We start from the raw sequence: 14658 nt of genomic DNA, 5'->3' as shown, positions 1-14658 counted from the left end.
CAGACAACCTCTTGGAAACAAATTGTGAATGTTCTGAGGAGATTTTCCAAATGTACAGTACATCCTCTTGTGTTTCTTAAACAAATAATTTCCCACAACTTTTTAGGAGATTATTAAGCTTGAACTCATGTGCAATGTGTGTAAAAAACCTTAACCACATAACCTAAATTGCTATAGACCACCCCTTGGAGTTTTTTTTTCGAAACAACCAGAGAGTTATGTACTTATGTATACAATAGCTATTGGAGTGGTACATTATGGGAATATGTATATAGTACTACTATCAATGTCTTGTCAAGTGACAGAAAAAGTTGCCATCTTGGAAGGCATTCCCTTCACTCTGCAGTGGCTAAACTAGACAGCATCACAGCTAAGGAGAACTGAAATTAACTGCCATTGGAAATCTGATAATCTCAAAACTATGTGAACAATTTATGGTTTCAAAACCCCTCACGTTCAAAGTAACTTGAGAGGTAAACATTTTGTAGCCCTCTTGCAAAAACTACAATAATAAATAATACATGTAAATATATAATTGTGTATATATACAATGTATTTAACAATGGGGTTTTTTCTAATTAAAATACATTTAATGCATGTAGCAAAATGAAAATACCTTCTGGTCTCACTTTCCATGTTTATCCACTATTTATTCAATGTTTATTCACTGCTACCTGTTATGAATGATTGTTTAAAGACCAAGCTCACACGACACACCCCATATGAACTCTCTTGTTGTCACGATCGTCAGGAACAGATGTGGACCAAGGCGCAGCGTTGAAGGCGAACATATTTATTTAATTAGAATGATCACACGATCAAAACAACAAAACGATGACGTGACAGTCAATGGTCATACACAAACCAAAATACGAACAAGAAACCACAAACAATGAATGCCTAACGGCTACCTAAGTATGACTCCCAATCAGAGACAACGAGCTACAGCCCTCTCTGATTGGGAGCCACCCTGGCCAACATAGATATACAACGACTAGAACATAAACAAATGAACACCCTGGCTCAACATACGAGAGTCCCCAGAGCCAGGGCGTGACAGTACCCCCCCCCCAAAGGCGCGGACTCCGACCGCGCCAACCAAACACAACAGGGGAGGGACCGGGTGGGCACTCCGCCTCGGCGGCGGATCCGGCTCCGGACATGACCCCCACTTCTTCTCTAAACCCCCAAAGTACCCCTGGTCCGGTCTGGCCCTGCTGACCGGAGCTGGACTGCACACTGGTGGAGCGGATAGCTTCAGCTCCGTAGTGGAGCAGTTGACCGGGACCTTACCAGGCACCGGTGACCCAGGCACGGGTTGTGCTGGACTGACGACGCGCACCCCTGGCTTGGTGCGTGGAGGAGGAACGGGCCTTACCAGGCTGACGACGCGCACCCCTGGCTTGGTGCGTGGAGGAGGAACGGGCCTTACCAGGCTGACGACGCACACCGTAGGCTTGGTGCGTGGAGCAGGGACAGGCCGGACTGGGCTGACGAAGCACACCACTGACTTGGTGCGGGGAGCAGGAACGGGCCGAGCCGGGCTGAGGAAGCGCACCACTGACTTGGTGCGGGGAGCAGGAACGGGCCGAGCCGGGCTGACGAAGCGCACCACTGCCTTGGTGCGGGGAGCAGGAACGGGCCGAGCCGGGCTGACGAAGCGCACCACTGACTTGGTGCGGGGAGCAGGAACGGGCCGAGCCGGGCTGACGAAGCGCACCACTGACTTGGTGCGGGGAGCAGGAACGGGCCGAGCCGGGCTGACGAAGCGCACCACTGACTTGGTGCGGGGAGCAGGAACGGGCCGAGCCGGGCTGACGAAGCGCACCACTGACTTGGTGCGGAGAGCAGGAACGGGCCGAGCCGGGCTGACGAAGCGCACCACTGACTTGGTGCGGGGAGCAGGAACGGGCCGAGCCGTACTGGGGACACACACCACTGGCCCTACACCGGGATCTGGAACGGGCCGGACCGGACTGGTAACACACCCCAGTACCTCTCGCCGTGCCTCTACACCTTCCATCCCCTCTTCGACCAGTGGCCCCCGTAACCTGGCGGCCTCCTCTGCCAACCCGCTGGACCGCTCTATCGCGGCCTCCTGCTGCCCCGACGTCGTGAGCCCCCCCCCTAAAAAAATTCTGGGGGTCTCTCTTCCCCGTGGACCAGGCCTCTATCGTTCTCGCCCAACTCTCGCTCTCCTGCTTCCAACTCCAGCCATTCTGCTCCTCCTTTGGCTTGACCCAGTCGAGACTCTTCCTCCATTGTTCCCAAGTCCACCCTCTCTGCTCCTCACTAGGCTTGACCCAGTCGAGGTTGCCACGGAGATCTGCTAACGATTCCCCTGGCGATGGCTCCTGGACACGCTGCTTGGTCCAGTTTTGTTGGTTTCTTCTGTCACGATCGTCAGGAACAGATGTGGACCAAGGCGCAGCGTTGAAGGCGAACATATTTATTTAATTAGAATGATCACACGATCAAAACAACAAAACGATGACGTGACAGTCAATGGTCATACACAACCCAAAATACGAACAAGAAACCACAAACAATGAATGCCTAACGGCTACCTAAGTATGACTCCCAATCAGAGACAACGAGCTACAGCCCTCTCTGATTGGGAGCCACCCTGGCCAACATAGATATACAACGACTAGAACATAAACAAATGAACACCCTGGCTCAACATACGAGAGTCCCCAGAGCCAGGGCGTGACACTTGTAAAGCAGATAGGATAGAGATTATCTCTCAAAGACTACTTCCCTTTTTACTTCTTTATAGTAAAACATTTTTTATTGTCAAAATACGTTTTCTCTATTTACAAGTAATAAGAATAATTGTTAAGTCAACTATTTTCTTGCATGAAGAGGATAAGCAATTTCACCTGAATGCTGAGAAACGTGACACCAAAAGCACTTCTTATCCAAGAAGGATTAACCTTAAATTCAAACCTTGGTCTTCAGTTCTTCCGGGTCAGCATACAGTAATTGAACTCTTTGTGTGTGTGTGTGTGTGTGTGTGTGTGTTAAACCATTTCTGATTTAGATCTTAATCTCGATGAGGACATGGCTGGTATAAAACCCCACAGATTGGGGTATACCATTTTGTTGGTTGCTAACACCACAACAGGTGAAGAGCAAGAGAAGACAACCAGAAGACAGAAAAAGCTGCCAACAGGTAAAGGCAAAAAACACAACTGTGGCAACAAACAACTGGCAAGGCAAATATTTTAGAACAATTCAATGACTGAAAGGGAAATAATATGTTGTCTTCTTGATTTGCATATTCTTCAGATACCTCTCAGAAATGGCAGAGAGTTGGGGAAATGATGCTTATGCAGCCAGGCGACATAACCAAGAGACAACGAGAGAATCTTCTTTCACCTACACCAATAGCAATAACACCAAAGGTGGGACAAGCAACTGTTTCTGCCTTGATTGCAACTTCATATTCATATATTTTATTTTATTTAAATCATGAGGTTATGTTTCCTGTAAGTATTGATGTTATATACAACATAGATGGCATAAGTGAAATTGTGTTTCATACATATAATTTTAATGAATTAATATAATTGATGTAATTTGCATTGCTTTTGCATCTCCATTGATCATTTAAAAGCATGTAGTTCATCTAACCAGGCACTTGCACCTGTCATTTCCTCCTTACGAAATACCTTTCTCTGTTTTCTTTCAGATCCCTTTGAGGGCCCCAACTACCACATTGCTCCAAGATGGGTGTACAATGTCTCAACACTTTGGATGATCATGGTGGTCATCCTCTCAGTCTTCACCAATGGCCTGGTACTGGTGGCCACTGCAAAATTCAAGAAGCTCCAACACCCTCTCAACTGGATCTTGGTCAATCTTGCTATTGCTGACATTGGGGAGACACTTTTGGCTAGCACCATCAGCGTTATCAACCAGATTTTTGGCTACTTCATTCTGGGACACCCAATGTGTGTCTTTGAGGGATTCACTGTCTCCACTTGTGGTAAAATGCAGTTTTACATGGACTACAATTTTATCTAATATTTAACAAGGAAATTCTACATTGCTGCACAGTGCTGAGAAAGAGTAATTGGCAGTTGCTAGAACACCATAGCATAGTGACAGTAATCAGAATGTCTCTTTTGTCTAATTTATATGTATATCTTATGCAGGTATCGCTGCTCTGTGGTCTCTGGCTGTCATCTCCTGGGAGAGATGGGTGGTGGTGTGCAAGCCCTTTGGAAGTGTCAAGTTTGATGCCAAATGGGCTATGGGAGGCATTATCTTCTCCTGGGTCTGGGCTGCTTTCTGGTGTGCTCCCCCCATCTTTGGCTGGAGCAGGTGGGGATTTCTCTTATTATTTCACTGAGGATTCAAGTTCAAAATATGCAATTATTTAACCAATTTCTCTATCTCTCGCCCTCTACCAGGTACTGGCCTCATGGCCTGAAGACTTCATGTGGACCTGATGTCTTCGGAGGCAATGAGGATCCTGGAGTCAAGTCCTACATGATAGTTCTCATGATTACGTGCTGCTTCCTCCCCCTGTTCGTGATCATCTTCTGCTACATCTTTGTTTGGCTGGCCATCCGTGCTGTAAGTGATATTTTAAATATACTATACTGTAGCAATCAACTATGTTTTTCAATACAATATCGGTCAAGTGTACCTTTTGAAAAGGCATATTAGAGGGTTAAATATAACCATTTCATATTCCTTCTGAATGACCACAGGTTGCCGCACAGCAGAAAGACTCTGAGTCAACACAGAAAGCTGAGAAGGAAGTGTCCAGGATGGTTGTTGTCATGATTATAGCTTACTGTGTATGCTGGGGACCTTATACCTGCTTTGCATGCTTTGCTGCGGCTAACCCTGGGTATGCTTTCCACCCTCTGGCTGCCGCAGTCCCTGCCTACTTTGCCAAGAGCGCCACCATCTACAATCCAGTTATATATGTCTTCATGAACAAACAGGTAAATCTTAACAAGATTTTCAGACATTTTTTTTTATCTTACTGATTTCATGTTACAAAGCTCTAACAATACACATTTTTCTAAATGTTTCACAATTGCCTTTCTTGTGTACATTTATTTTATTTTAAAAAGCATCAGCTGATGATGTGTTCGCTCACTTTGTAGATAGACACACAATTTCAAAGTCTTCTTATGTTTAATTATTCCTCTCTCTCCAGTTCCGTTCTTGCATCATGCAGCTCTTTGGCAAGGCAGAAGATGATGGCTCTGAAGTGTCTACATCAAAAACAGAGGTTTCCTCTGTTGCACCCGCATAAACTCTCCCTATTCATCAAACTGATCTGGAAACAGACACGTATGAAAGGAACAAAAATGAACTTCTCTACATGGAACTTGTATGTATGTTTTGCTGCCATGTATTTAATCTATTTCCAAAAGCTAGTACAGGCTCAAAACATCCTCTGAATCAATGTTGATCTGGGGAGAATTGTACATATTAATTTGTAAATTGTTTATAGTACACTGAGAATTGAACATTCATATAAGATTGTTTGTTCATTTATAGAATTTCTGCCATGAAGCAAACCTTTTATTTTAGACAGACTTGCAAATACACAAAAATGATTAAAAAATAAATTTGTATGTTATGTTATTATTTTATGTTGTCTTATGTCGTTAATATTACAATACGATAACACATGATAACCCCCATCTGCTACCTTCTCATGGTAAGCCCCTGGAAACTATATCATATACAGTATACAGTATATAGGATTTTTATTTACATCAAAAACTTAAATGTGAATCAGAGACAGATACTGATATAATTATGATAATCTCATATCTCACAAACAAGCACACATCATTTTTCTATTCAATATTAATATTGTATTGAGATGGTACAACATGAGTTAGTATTGAAAGTGAATGCGTGATTTCTAAATAACGGATTTGGTATGGAGTCCGTAATTGTAAAGGATTATACAGTGACATTGGATTGGTCATAACAGTTGAAGTGGTCATAATCTTGACCTTAGAAACTAAAGTGGATGGAAAGGTGACCCGGACTGGCCGGTTAAGACACTCCTTATGCAAGGATGCTTGATCTGAAAACTCATTATGTTAATTCACCTTTCGGACACGTGTGTCTGAAAGAACAAAGACCCCAACCTTCAGACAAAAATGTCTGTTTACCGGCAGTGATCATCACAACTCTCCTCAACAGCTGCAAGACCTGGACCATCTAGAGTCACCACATCCATAGCCGTGGGAAGTAGGGGTGCTGGGGTGTAGCACAATTTTAGAAAATCCCAAAAGTAGTGCACTGGGCCTTTAGTAGTCCTTTTTTTTTGTATGGTCGACTGCACCGGAGTCACTGCTCTACAAGGCGCTACAATGATCAACCAAAGACTGAAATGAAAAAGTGCAGCGTTAACCCTACCCAGATGGAGGACACTGCCGTTGAATACTCCATCTGGTGCCAGCTCTGCCAGCAAGGAGTGCAGAAACTCGAGGAGGACAGGAATGAGCTACGGAGAAGAAAACATCTCAAGAGACATGAAGCTAGGAATGCACCTACACCCACAATCTGAGACTTCACATGTCCTGTCTGCAAAGAGCCACACAAAGGCTTATCATCAGATAAGATGGACTACCACAAGCAAGTAAGTGTGTGTGTGTGTGTGCTCATTTTGGAAGTGGGCTGCTCATTTAACTGTTACATGGAGCAGACCTTTTCTGACAAGGTTCTTCAAGGGATAATGCGAAATTCTGGCATTGTTCTACTTACCCAGAGTCAGTTGAACTTGTGGATACAATGCAGTATGAATGAAGTTAGTGGTAGTTTCACAAGACGGATATAGGTGCAAGTTAGTAGCACTGATATTTGGCAGTCTGCGCCACGTACATAGGCTTACAGAACGTGGCCTCCAGATTGCAGGCCTGCCTAAGACTAAAGCAAAGCAATTGGTTAGGAACTGCTCTGTTTCAGCTGTTATGGACATCCTAGCTGTTTGGAGAAGAAGGTGCTTTCTGTATCCTTAAGTGTCCATGCATACAAATACCTTTGACATGTTTGAATCATTCATGAATGTAATGTGATTTATGGATTCAAGTAAAGTATTTCAAATGTGTGGATGGGATGGTGAGAGGGTCCTGACCAATTATTTATATATACACTAGATGACTGATAAGGGGCGCTGTGTTGAAGTCACCGCACCTACATCTTGGCACCCTCACCATTGTACAAAATATTTTGGAAGCTATAGAAATGCATGTATTAATGTCTACATTTGTTTTTGCCTTGTTTATTCTATTACACATACCTTAATGCATACTTTTAAATTATATTATGTGAGCTAAACATATAAAACATCTAAAAATATACATTTTCCTTAAAGTATAGATTTTTTTGATTACTAATGTTACAGTCCCCACTACAACAACAACATACTTAAATACATGCTATTTTGTCCTTGAAACATTTAATTTAATTAAAATTCCATTCATTCCCATGGAGGACTGCTCCTACTAGGTAGTGCCAATATGGCCAACCGGTGGCTTCAAAGCCTCTCTATGGCCAATACATAGTATCCGCAATCCAGGGTTTATATACAGTTGAAGTTGGAAGTTTACATACACTTAGGTTGGAGTCATTAAAACTCATTTTTCAACCACTCCACAAATTTCTTGTTAACAAACTATAGTTTTGGCAAGTCGGTTAGGACATCTACTTTGTGCATGACACAAGTAATTTTTCCAACAATTGTTTACAGACAGATTATTTCACTGTATCACAATTCCAGTGGATCAGAATATTACATACACTAAATTGACTGTGCCTTTAAACAGCTTGGAAAATTCCAGAAAATGATGTCATGGCTTTAGAAGCTTCTGATAGACTAATTGACATCATTTGAGTCAATTGGAGGTGTACCTGTGGATGTATTTCAAGGCCTACCTTCAAACTCAGTGCCTCTTTGCTTGACATCATGGGAAAATCAAAAGAAATCAGCCAAGACCTCAGAAAAAAGATTGTAGACCTCCACAAGTCTGGTTCATTCTTGGGAGCAATTTTCAAACGCCTGAAGGTACCACGTTCATCTGTACAAACAATAGTACGCAAGTATAAACACCATGGGACCACGCAGCCGTCATACCTCTCAGGAAGGAGACGCGTTCTGTCTCCTAGAGATGAACGTACTTTGGTGCAAATCAATCCCAGAACAACAGCAAAGGACCTTGTGAAGATGCTGGAGGAAACAGGTACAAAAGTTTCTATATCCACAGTAAAACGAGTCCTATATCGACATAACCTGAAAGGCCACTCAGCAAGGAAGAAGCCACTGCTCCAAAACCGCCATAAAAAAGCCAGACTATGCTTTGCAACTACACATGGGGACAAAGATCGTACTTTTTGGAGAAATGTCCTCTGGTCTGATGAAACAAAAATAGAACTGTTTGGCCATAATGACCATTGTTATGTTTGGAGGAAAAAGGGGATTGCTTACAAGCCGAAGAACACCGTCCCAACCGTGAAGCACGGGGGTGGCAGCATCATGCTGTGGGGGTGCTTTACTGCAGGAGGGACTGGTGCACTTCACAAAATAGATGGCATCATGAGGAAGGACAATTACAGTGGGGAGAACAAGTATTTGATACACTGCCGATTTTGCAGGTTTTCCTACTTACAAAGCATGTAGAGGTCTGTAATTCTTATCATAGGTACACTTCAACTGTGAGAGACGGAATCTAAAACAAAAATCCAGAAAATCACATTGTATGATTTTTAAGTAATTAATTTGCATTTTATTGCATGACATAAGTATTTGATACATCAGAAAAGCAGAACTTAATATTTGGTACAGAAACCTTTGTTTGCAATTACAGAGATCATACGTTTCCTGTAGGTCTTGACCAGGTTTACACACACTGCAGCAGGGATCTTGGCCCACTCCTCCATACATACCTTCTCCAGATCCTTCAGGTTTCGGGGCTGTCGCTGGGCTATACGGACTTTCAGCTCCCTCCAAAGATGTTCTATTGGGTTCAGGTCTGGAGACTAGCTAGGCCACTCCAGGACCATGAGATGCTTCTTACGGAGCCACTCCTTAGTTGCCCTGGCTGTGTGTTTCGGGTCGTTGTCATGCTGGAAGACCCAGCCACGATCCATCTTCAATGCTCTTACTGCGGGAAGGAGGTTGTTGGCCAAGATCTCGCGATACATGGCCCCATCCATCCTCCCCTCAATACGGTGCAGTCGTCCTGTCCCCTTTACAGAAAAGCATCCCCAAAGAATGATGTTTCCACCTCCATGCTTCACATTTACAATTACATTTTAGTAATTTAGCAGACGCTCTTATCCAAAGCGACTAACAGTTAGTGAGTGCATACATTCTGTTATTTATTTTTCATACCCCCCGTGGGAAAGCATGTAGAGTTGGGATGGTGTTCTTGGGGTTGTACTCATCCTTCTTCTTCCTCCAAACACGGCGAGTGGAGTTTAGACCAAAAAGCTCTATTTTTGTCTCATCAGACCACATGACCTTCTCCCATTCCTCCTCTGTATCATCCAGATGGTCATTGGCAAACTTCAGACGGGCCTGGACATGCGCTGGCTTGAGCAGGGGGACCTTGCGTGCGCTGCAGGATTTTAATCCATGACGGCGTAGTGTGTTACTAATGGTTTTCTTTGAGACTGTGGTCCCAGCTCTCTTCAGGTCATTGACCAGGTCCTGCCGTGTAGTTCTGGGCTGACCCCTCACCTTCCTCATGATCATTGATGCCCCACGAGGTGAGATCTTGCATGGAGCCCCAGACCGAGGGTGATTGACCGTCATCTTGAACTTCTTCCATTTTCTAATAATTGTGCCAACAGTTGTTGCCTTCTCACCAAGCTGCTTGCCTATTGTCCTGTAGCCCATCCCAGCCTTGTGCAGGTCTACAATTTTATCCCTGATGTCCTTACACAGCTCTCTGGTCTTGGCCATTGTGGAGAGGTTGGAGTCTGTTTGATTGAGTGTGTCTTTTATACATGGTGGGGACGAGGTGCAGTTAATACAGGTAATGAGTGGAGAACAGGAGGGCTTCTTAAAGAAAAACTAACAGGTCTGTGAGAGCCGGAATTCTTACTGGTTGGTAGGTGATCAAATACTTATGTCATGCAATAAAATGCAAATTAATTACTTAAAAATCATACAATGTGATTTTCTGGATTTATATGTTTTAGATTCCGTCTCTCACAGTTGAAGTGTACCTATGATAAAAATTACAGACCTCTACCTGCTTTGTAAGTAGGAAAACCTGCAAAATCGGCAGTGTATCAAATACTTGTTCTCCCCACTGTATGTGGATATATTGAAGCAACATCTCAAGCAAGCAAGCAAGCAAGTTTATTTATATAGCACAATTCATACATCGAAGCAATTCAATGTTCAACATCATAATAATAAAAATACAATAAAAAGAAAAAAACATATAAAGAAAAAAAATAGGAAGCAATAAGGCTAAAAAGTGTGGTTAAGTTTAAGTGCTCAGTCGTAGGCACGTGAAAAGAGAAGTGTTTTTAACCTGGATTTAAAAATGGATACGTTTGGGGCACATCTCAGATCTTCTGGTTGTTTATTCCAGTTGTGTACAGCATCAGTGCTAAATGCAGCTTATCCATGTTTAGTTTGGGCTCTAGGCTCTACTAGCTGACCTGTGCTCAAGACATCAGTCAGGAAGTTAAAACTTGGTCCCAAATGGGTCTTCCAAATGGACAATGACCCCAAGCATAATTCCAAAGTTGTGGCAAAATGGCTTAAGGACAACAAAGTCAAGGTATTGGAGTGGCCATCACAAAGCCCTGACCTCAATCCTATAGAAAATGTGTGGGCAGAACTGAAAAAGCATGTGTGAGCAAGGAGGCCTACAAACCTGACTCAGTTACACCAGCTCTGTCAGGAAAGAATGGGCCAAAATTCACCCAACTTATTGTGGGAAGCTTGTGGAAGGCTACCCGAAACGTTTGACCTAAGTTAAACAATTTAAAGGCAATGCTACCAAATACTAATTGAGTGTATGTAAACTTCTGACCCACTGGGAATGTGATGAAAGAAATAACAGCTGAAATAAATCATTCTCTCTACTATTATTCTGACATTTCACATTCTTAAAATAAAGTGGTGATCCTAACTGACCTAAGACAGGGAATTTTTACTAGGATTAAATGTCAGGAATTGTGAAAAACTGAGTTTAAATGTATTTGGCTAAGGTGTATGTAAACTTCCGACTTCAACTGTACGTCATTGATCATGACTTGTGCTGTACAGAATGTGCAGTGTGTGCATGATACATAGAGTTGGAATTATCATATTAACCCCAATTTCTGATATACACTACCGGTCAAAGGTTACGGACAATTCCTTCGACCTCATGGCTTGGTTTTTGCTCTGACATGGACTGTCAACTATGGGATCTTATATACACTACCGGTCAAACGTTTTAGAACACATACTCATTCAAAAGTTTTTCTTTATATTTACTATTTTCTACATTGTAGAATAATAGTGAAGACATCAAAACTATGAAATAACACATATGGAATCATGTAGTAACCACAAAAGTGTTAAACAAATCAAAATATATTTTATATTTGAGATTCTTCAAATAGCCACCCTTTGCCTTGATGACAGCTTTACACACTCTTGACATTCTCCCAACCACCTTCATGAGGTAGTCACCTGGAATGCATTTCAATTAACAGGTGTGCCTTCTTAAAAGTTAATTTGTGGAATTTCTTTCCTTCTAAATGCGTTCGAGCCAATCAGTTGTGTTGTGACAAGGGGGGTATACAGAAGATAGCCCTATTTGGTAAAAGACCAAGTCCATATTATGGCAAGAACAGCTCAAATAAGCAAAGAGAAATGACAGTCCATCATTACTTTAAGACATGAAGGTCAGTCAATACGGGAAATTTCAAGAATTTTGAATGTTTTTTCAAGTGCAGTCGCAAAAACCTTCAAGCGCTATGATGAAACTGGCTCTCATGAGGATCGCCACTGTCACGACATCCGCCGAGGCTGCCCCCCCTCCTGGTTCGGGCAAGCTTCGGCGTTCGTCGTCACCGGTGTACTAGCTACTGCCGATCCCATTCTCGTCACTCCACTTGTCATGTCTTGTCAATCACACATACCTGGTGCTCATTCCCCTAATTAGTATGTGTATAAGTGTTCCCTCTGTTCCCCTTGTCTTTGTGAGTGATTGTTTGTTGTGAGAGCGTGTAGCTCGGTTGAGCTACTATTCACTGTGTTTATGCCAAGGTGGATGTTTTCCCTTGTAATAGTTTGACGCTTGGGGCGTTTGATATATGTAAACGGAATAAACTCTGGACTTCGGTATTTTACCTCTTGCGCCTGACTCCTTCATTCACACCTCGTCACAGAATCACTCACCTGATCTGATATGGAGTCAGCAGGAGAAGACCGCATGCCTGGAGTTGTGGCAAGGGTCCAGGAGCATTCCTTGATGTTAGCCAGCTTGGGGGAAGCGATGGATCGGGTTCTTCAGGTGGTAGAACGCCTGGAGAGGAGAGGATCCGATCTATCGAGACCAGCTGGTCAACCGGATCCATCCACCTACACCCCAGCCCCTGGAGGGATCCAGATATCCCGGCCACCGGCGTTTGATGGGACGGCAGCGCGATGAAAGGGATTCCTACTCCAACTGGAGTTGTATTTCTCCAGCATCAGGCCGGAGCCCCGGGAGCGGGAGAAGGTATCCGTCCTCGTTTCCTGCCTTTGTGGGAGAGCCCTGGAGTGGGCCAACGCAGAGTGGAACGAGGGAGGTACCACGTTGGACATTCGGGCAGCGAGGAGGCTGAATCCATGCCAAGCCAGGTGGGCCCTCTTCTTCACCCGGTTTGATTTCACACTCTCCTACATTCCGGGTACGAAGAACGTGAAGGCAGACGCACTGTCTCGGCTGTATGACACAGAGGAGAGGCCCAGAGACAACACCCACATACTCCCGGCCTCATGCATTGTGACGCCGGTAGTATGGGCAATGGACGCAGATATAGCGCAGGCATTGCACACAGATCCATCTCCTCCACAGTGTCCAGCTGGGCTGCAGTACGTGCCTGCACTTATCCGTGATCGTCTGATCTACTGGGCACACACGTCACCCTCCTCTGGTCATCCAGGTATCGGTCGTACAATGAGCTGCCTGACCGAGAAGTATTGGTGGCCTACCTTGGCTAAGGACGTGAGGGTGTATGTTTCCTCATGCTCAGTGTGCACCCAGAGTAAGGCACCTAGGCACCTCCCAGCAGGGTAAGCTACAACCTTTACCAGTTCCACAACGACCCCATGGTCTCACCTGAGTATTGATTTTCTCACTGATCTTCCCCCCTCCCAAGGTAACACCACTATCCTGGTCGTTGTGGACCGCTTTTCGAAGTCCTGCCGCCTCCTTCCTCTGCCCGGTCTCCCCACGGCCCTACAAACTGCGGAGGCTCTGTTTACTCACGTCTTCCGGCCCTACGGGGCACCAGAAGATATAGTGTCCGACCAAGGTCCCCAGTTCACGTCTAGAGTCTGGAAGGCGTTCATGGAACGTCTGGGGGTCTCGGTCAGCCTGACCTCTGGATTTCACCCCGAGAGTAATGGGCAGGTGGAAAGGGTGAATCAAGATGTGGGTAGGTTCCTGCGGACCTACTGTCAGGACCGGCCGGGGGAGTGGTTGGGGTTCCTGCCATGGGCAGAATATGCTCAGAACTCTCTCCGCCACTCCTCCACTAACCTAACACCCTTCCAATGTGTTTTAGGTTACCAACCGGTCCTGGCACCGTGGCACCAGAGCCAGACCGAGGCTCCTGCAGTGGATGACTGGTTTCGGCGCGCGGAGGACACATTCGCCTCCAGCGCTCCGTGCGTCGTCAGAAGGCCAACGCTGACCGCCACCGCAGGGAGGCCCCGGTTTTCGTACCGGGGGATCGGGTCTGGCTCTCGACCCGGAATCTGCCCCTCCGCCTGCCCTGCCGGAAGCTGAGCCCGCAGTTTGTGGGGCCGTTTAAAGTCCTGAGGAGAATAAACGAGGTGACGTACAGGTTGTTACTCCCCCCTGATTACTGTATTAACCCCTCATTTCATGTGTCTCTCCTCAGGCCTGTGGTAGCTGGTCCGCTCCAGGAGTCTGAGGTGCGGGAGGTTTCTCCACCTCCTCTTGACATTGAGGGGGCCCCGGCGTACTCGGTCCGTTCCATCCTGGATTTGAGGCGTCGGGTGGGGGGCCTTCAGTATCTCGTGGAGTGGGAGGGGTATGGTCCGGAGGAACGGTGCTGGGTCCCAAGGCGGGACATCCTCGATCCCTCCCTGTTGAGGGATTTCCACCGTCGCCATCCGACTCGCCCTGCTCCGCGTCCTCCTGGCCGTTGTTGTTGAAGAGTATAAATTATGAATGTGCTAGAAAGCTAAATAGCTTCCTAGCTAGCTAACTTGGTTGACTGCCTTAGCTAGCCAAAAATTACTCGTTTTGAAAGTTGGAACATCTTATCCTTTGAGGCTTTAAAAGTGAACTTATACTGTGATTTTGAACATTCAAAGCAACTGGGAAACGTCCATGGCAGACATTGTTGTCACCTTAGCTTGCTACACAACTTCTGAGTGGAAGTCTGAGCACCACCACCAATCTGCCTACACAACTGTGCAAACACCCG

At 45.1% G+C, this 14658-nt stretch overlaps 1 protein-coding gene across 1 annotated transcript; it reads left to right on the top strand.

Annotated features, from left to right (window-relative positions):
• Positions 1-3304: 3304 nt before the first annotated feature.
• Positions 3305-5278, top strand: LOC311133184 (red-sensitive opsin-like; the record flags this gene model as incomplete). The annotated part of the gene is made up of 6 exons (XM_084166633.1): positions 3305-3407; positions 3695-3991; positions 4161-4329; positions 4419-4584; positions 4722-4961; positions 5180-5278. 6 exons carry the CDS (start codon positions 3305-3307, stop codon positions 5276-5278), a joined length of 1074 nt encoding a protein of 357 aa, XP_084022759.1.
• Positions 5279-14658: the final 9380 nt, after the last annotated feature.

This window comes from Coregonus lavaretus (genome assembly GCF_964263955.1).
Source record: "Coregonus lavaretus genome assembly, chromosome: 8".
Classification (NCBI taxonomy): Eukaryota; Metazoa; Chordata; class Actinopteri; order Salmoniformes; family Salmonidae; genus Coregonus; species Coregonus lavaretus.
The sequence above is the reverse complement of the archived record's forward strand: the minus strand, read 5'-3'. Positions and strand labels throughout refer to the sequence as shown.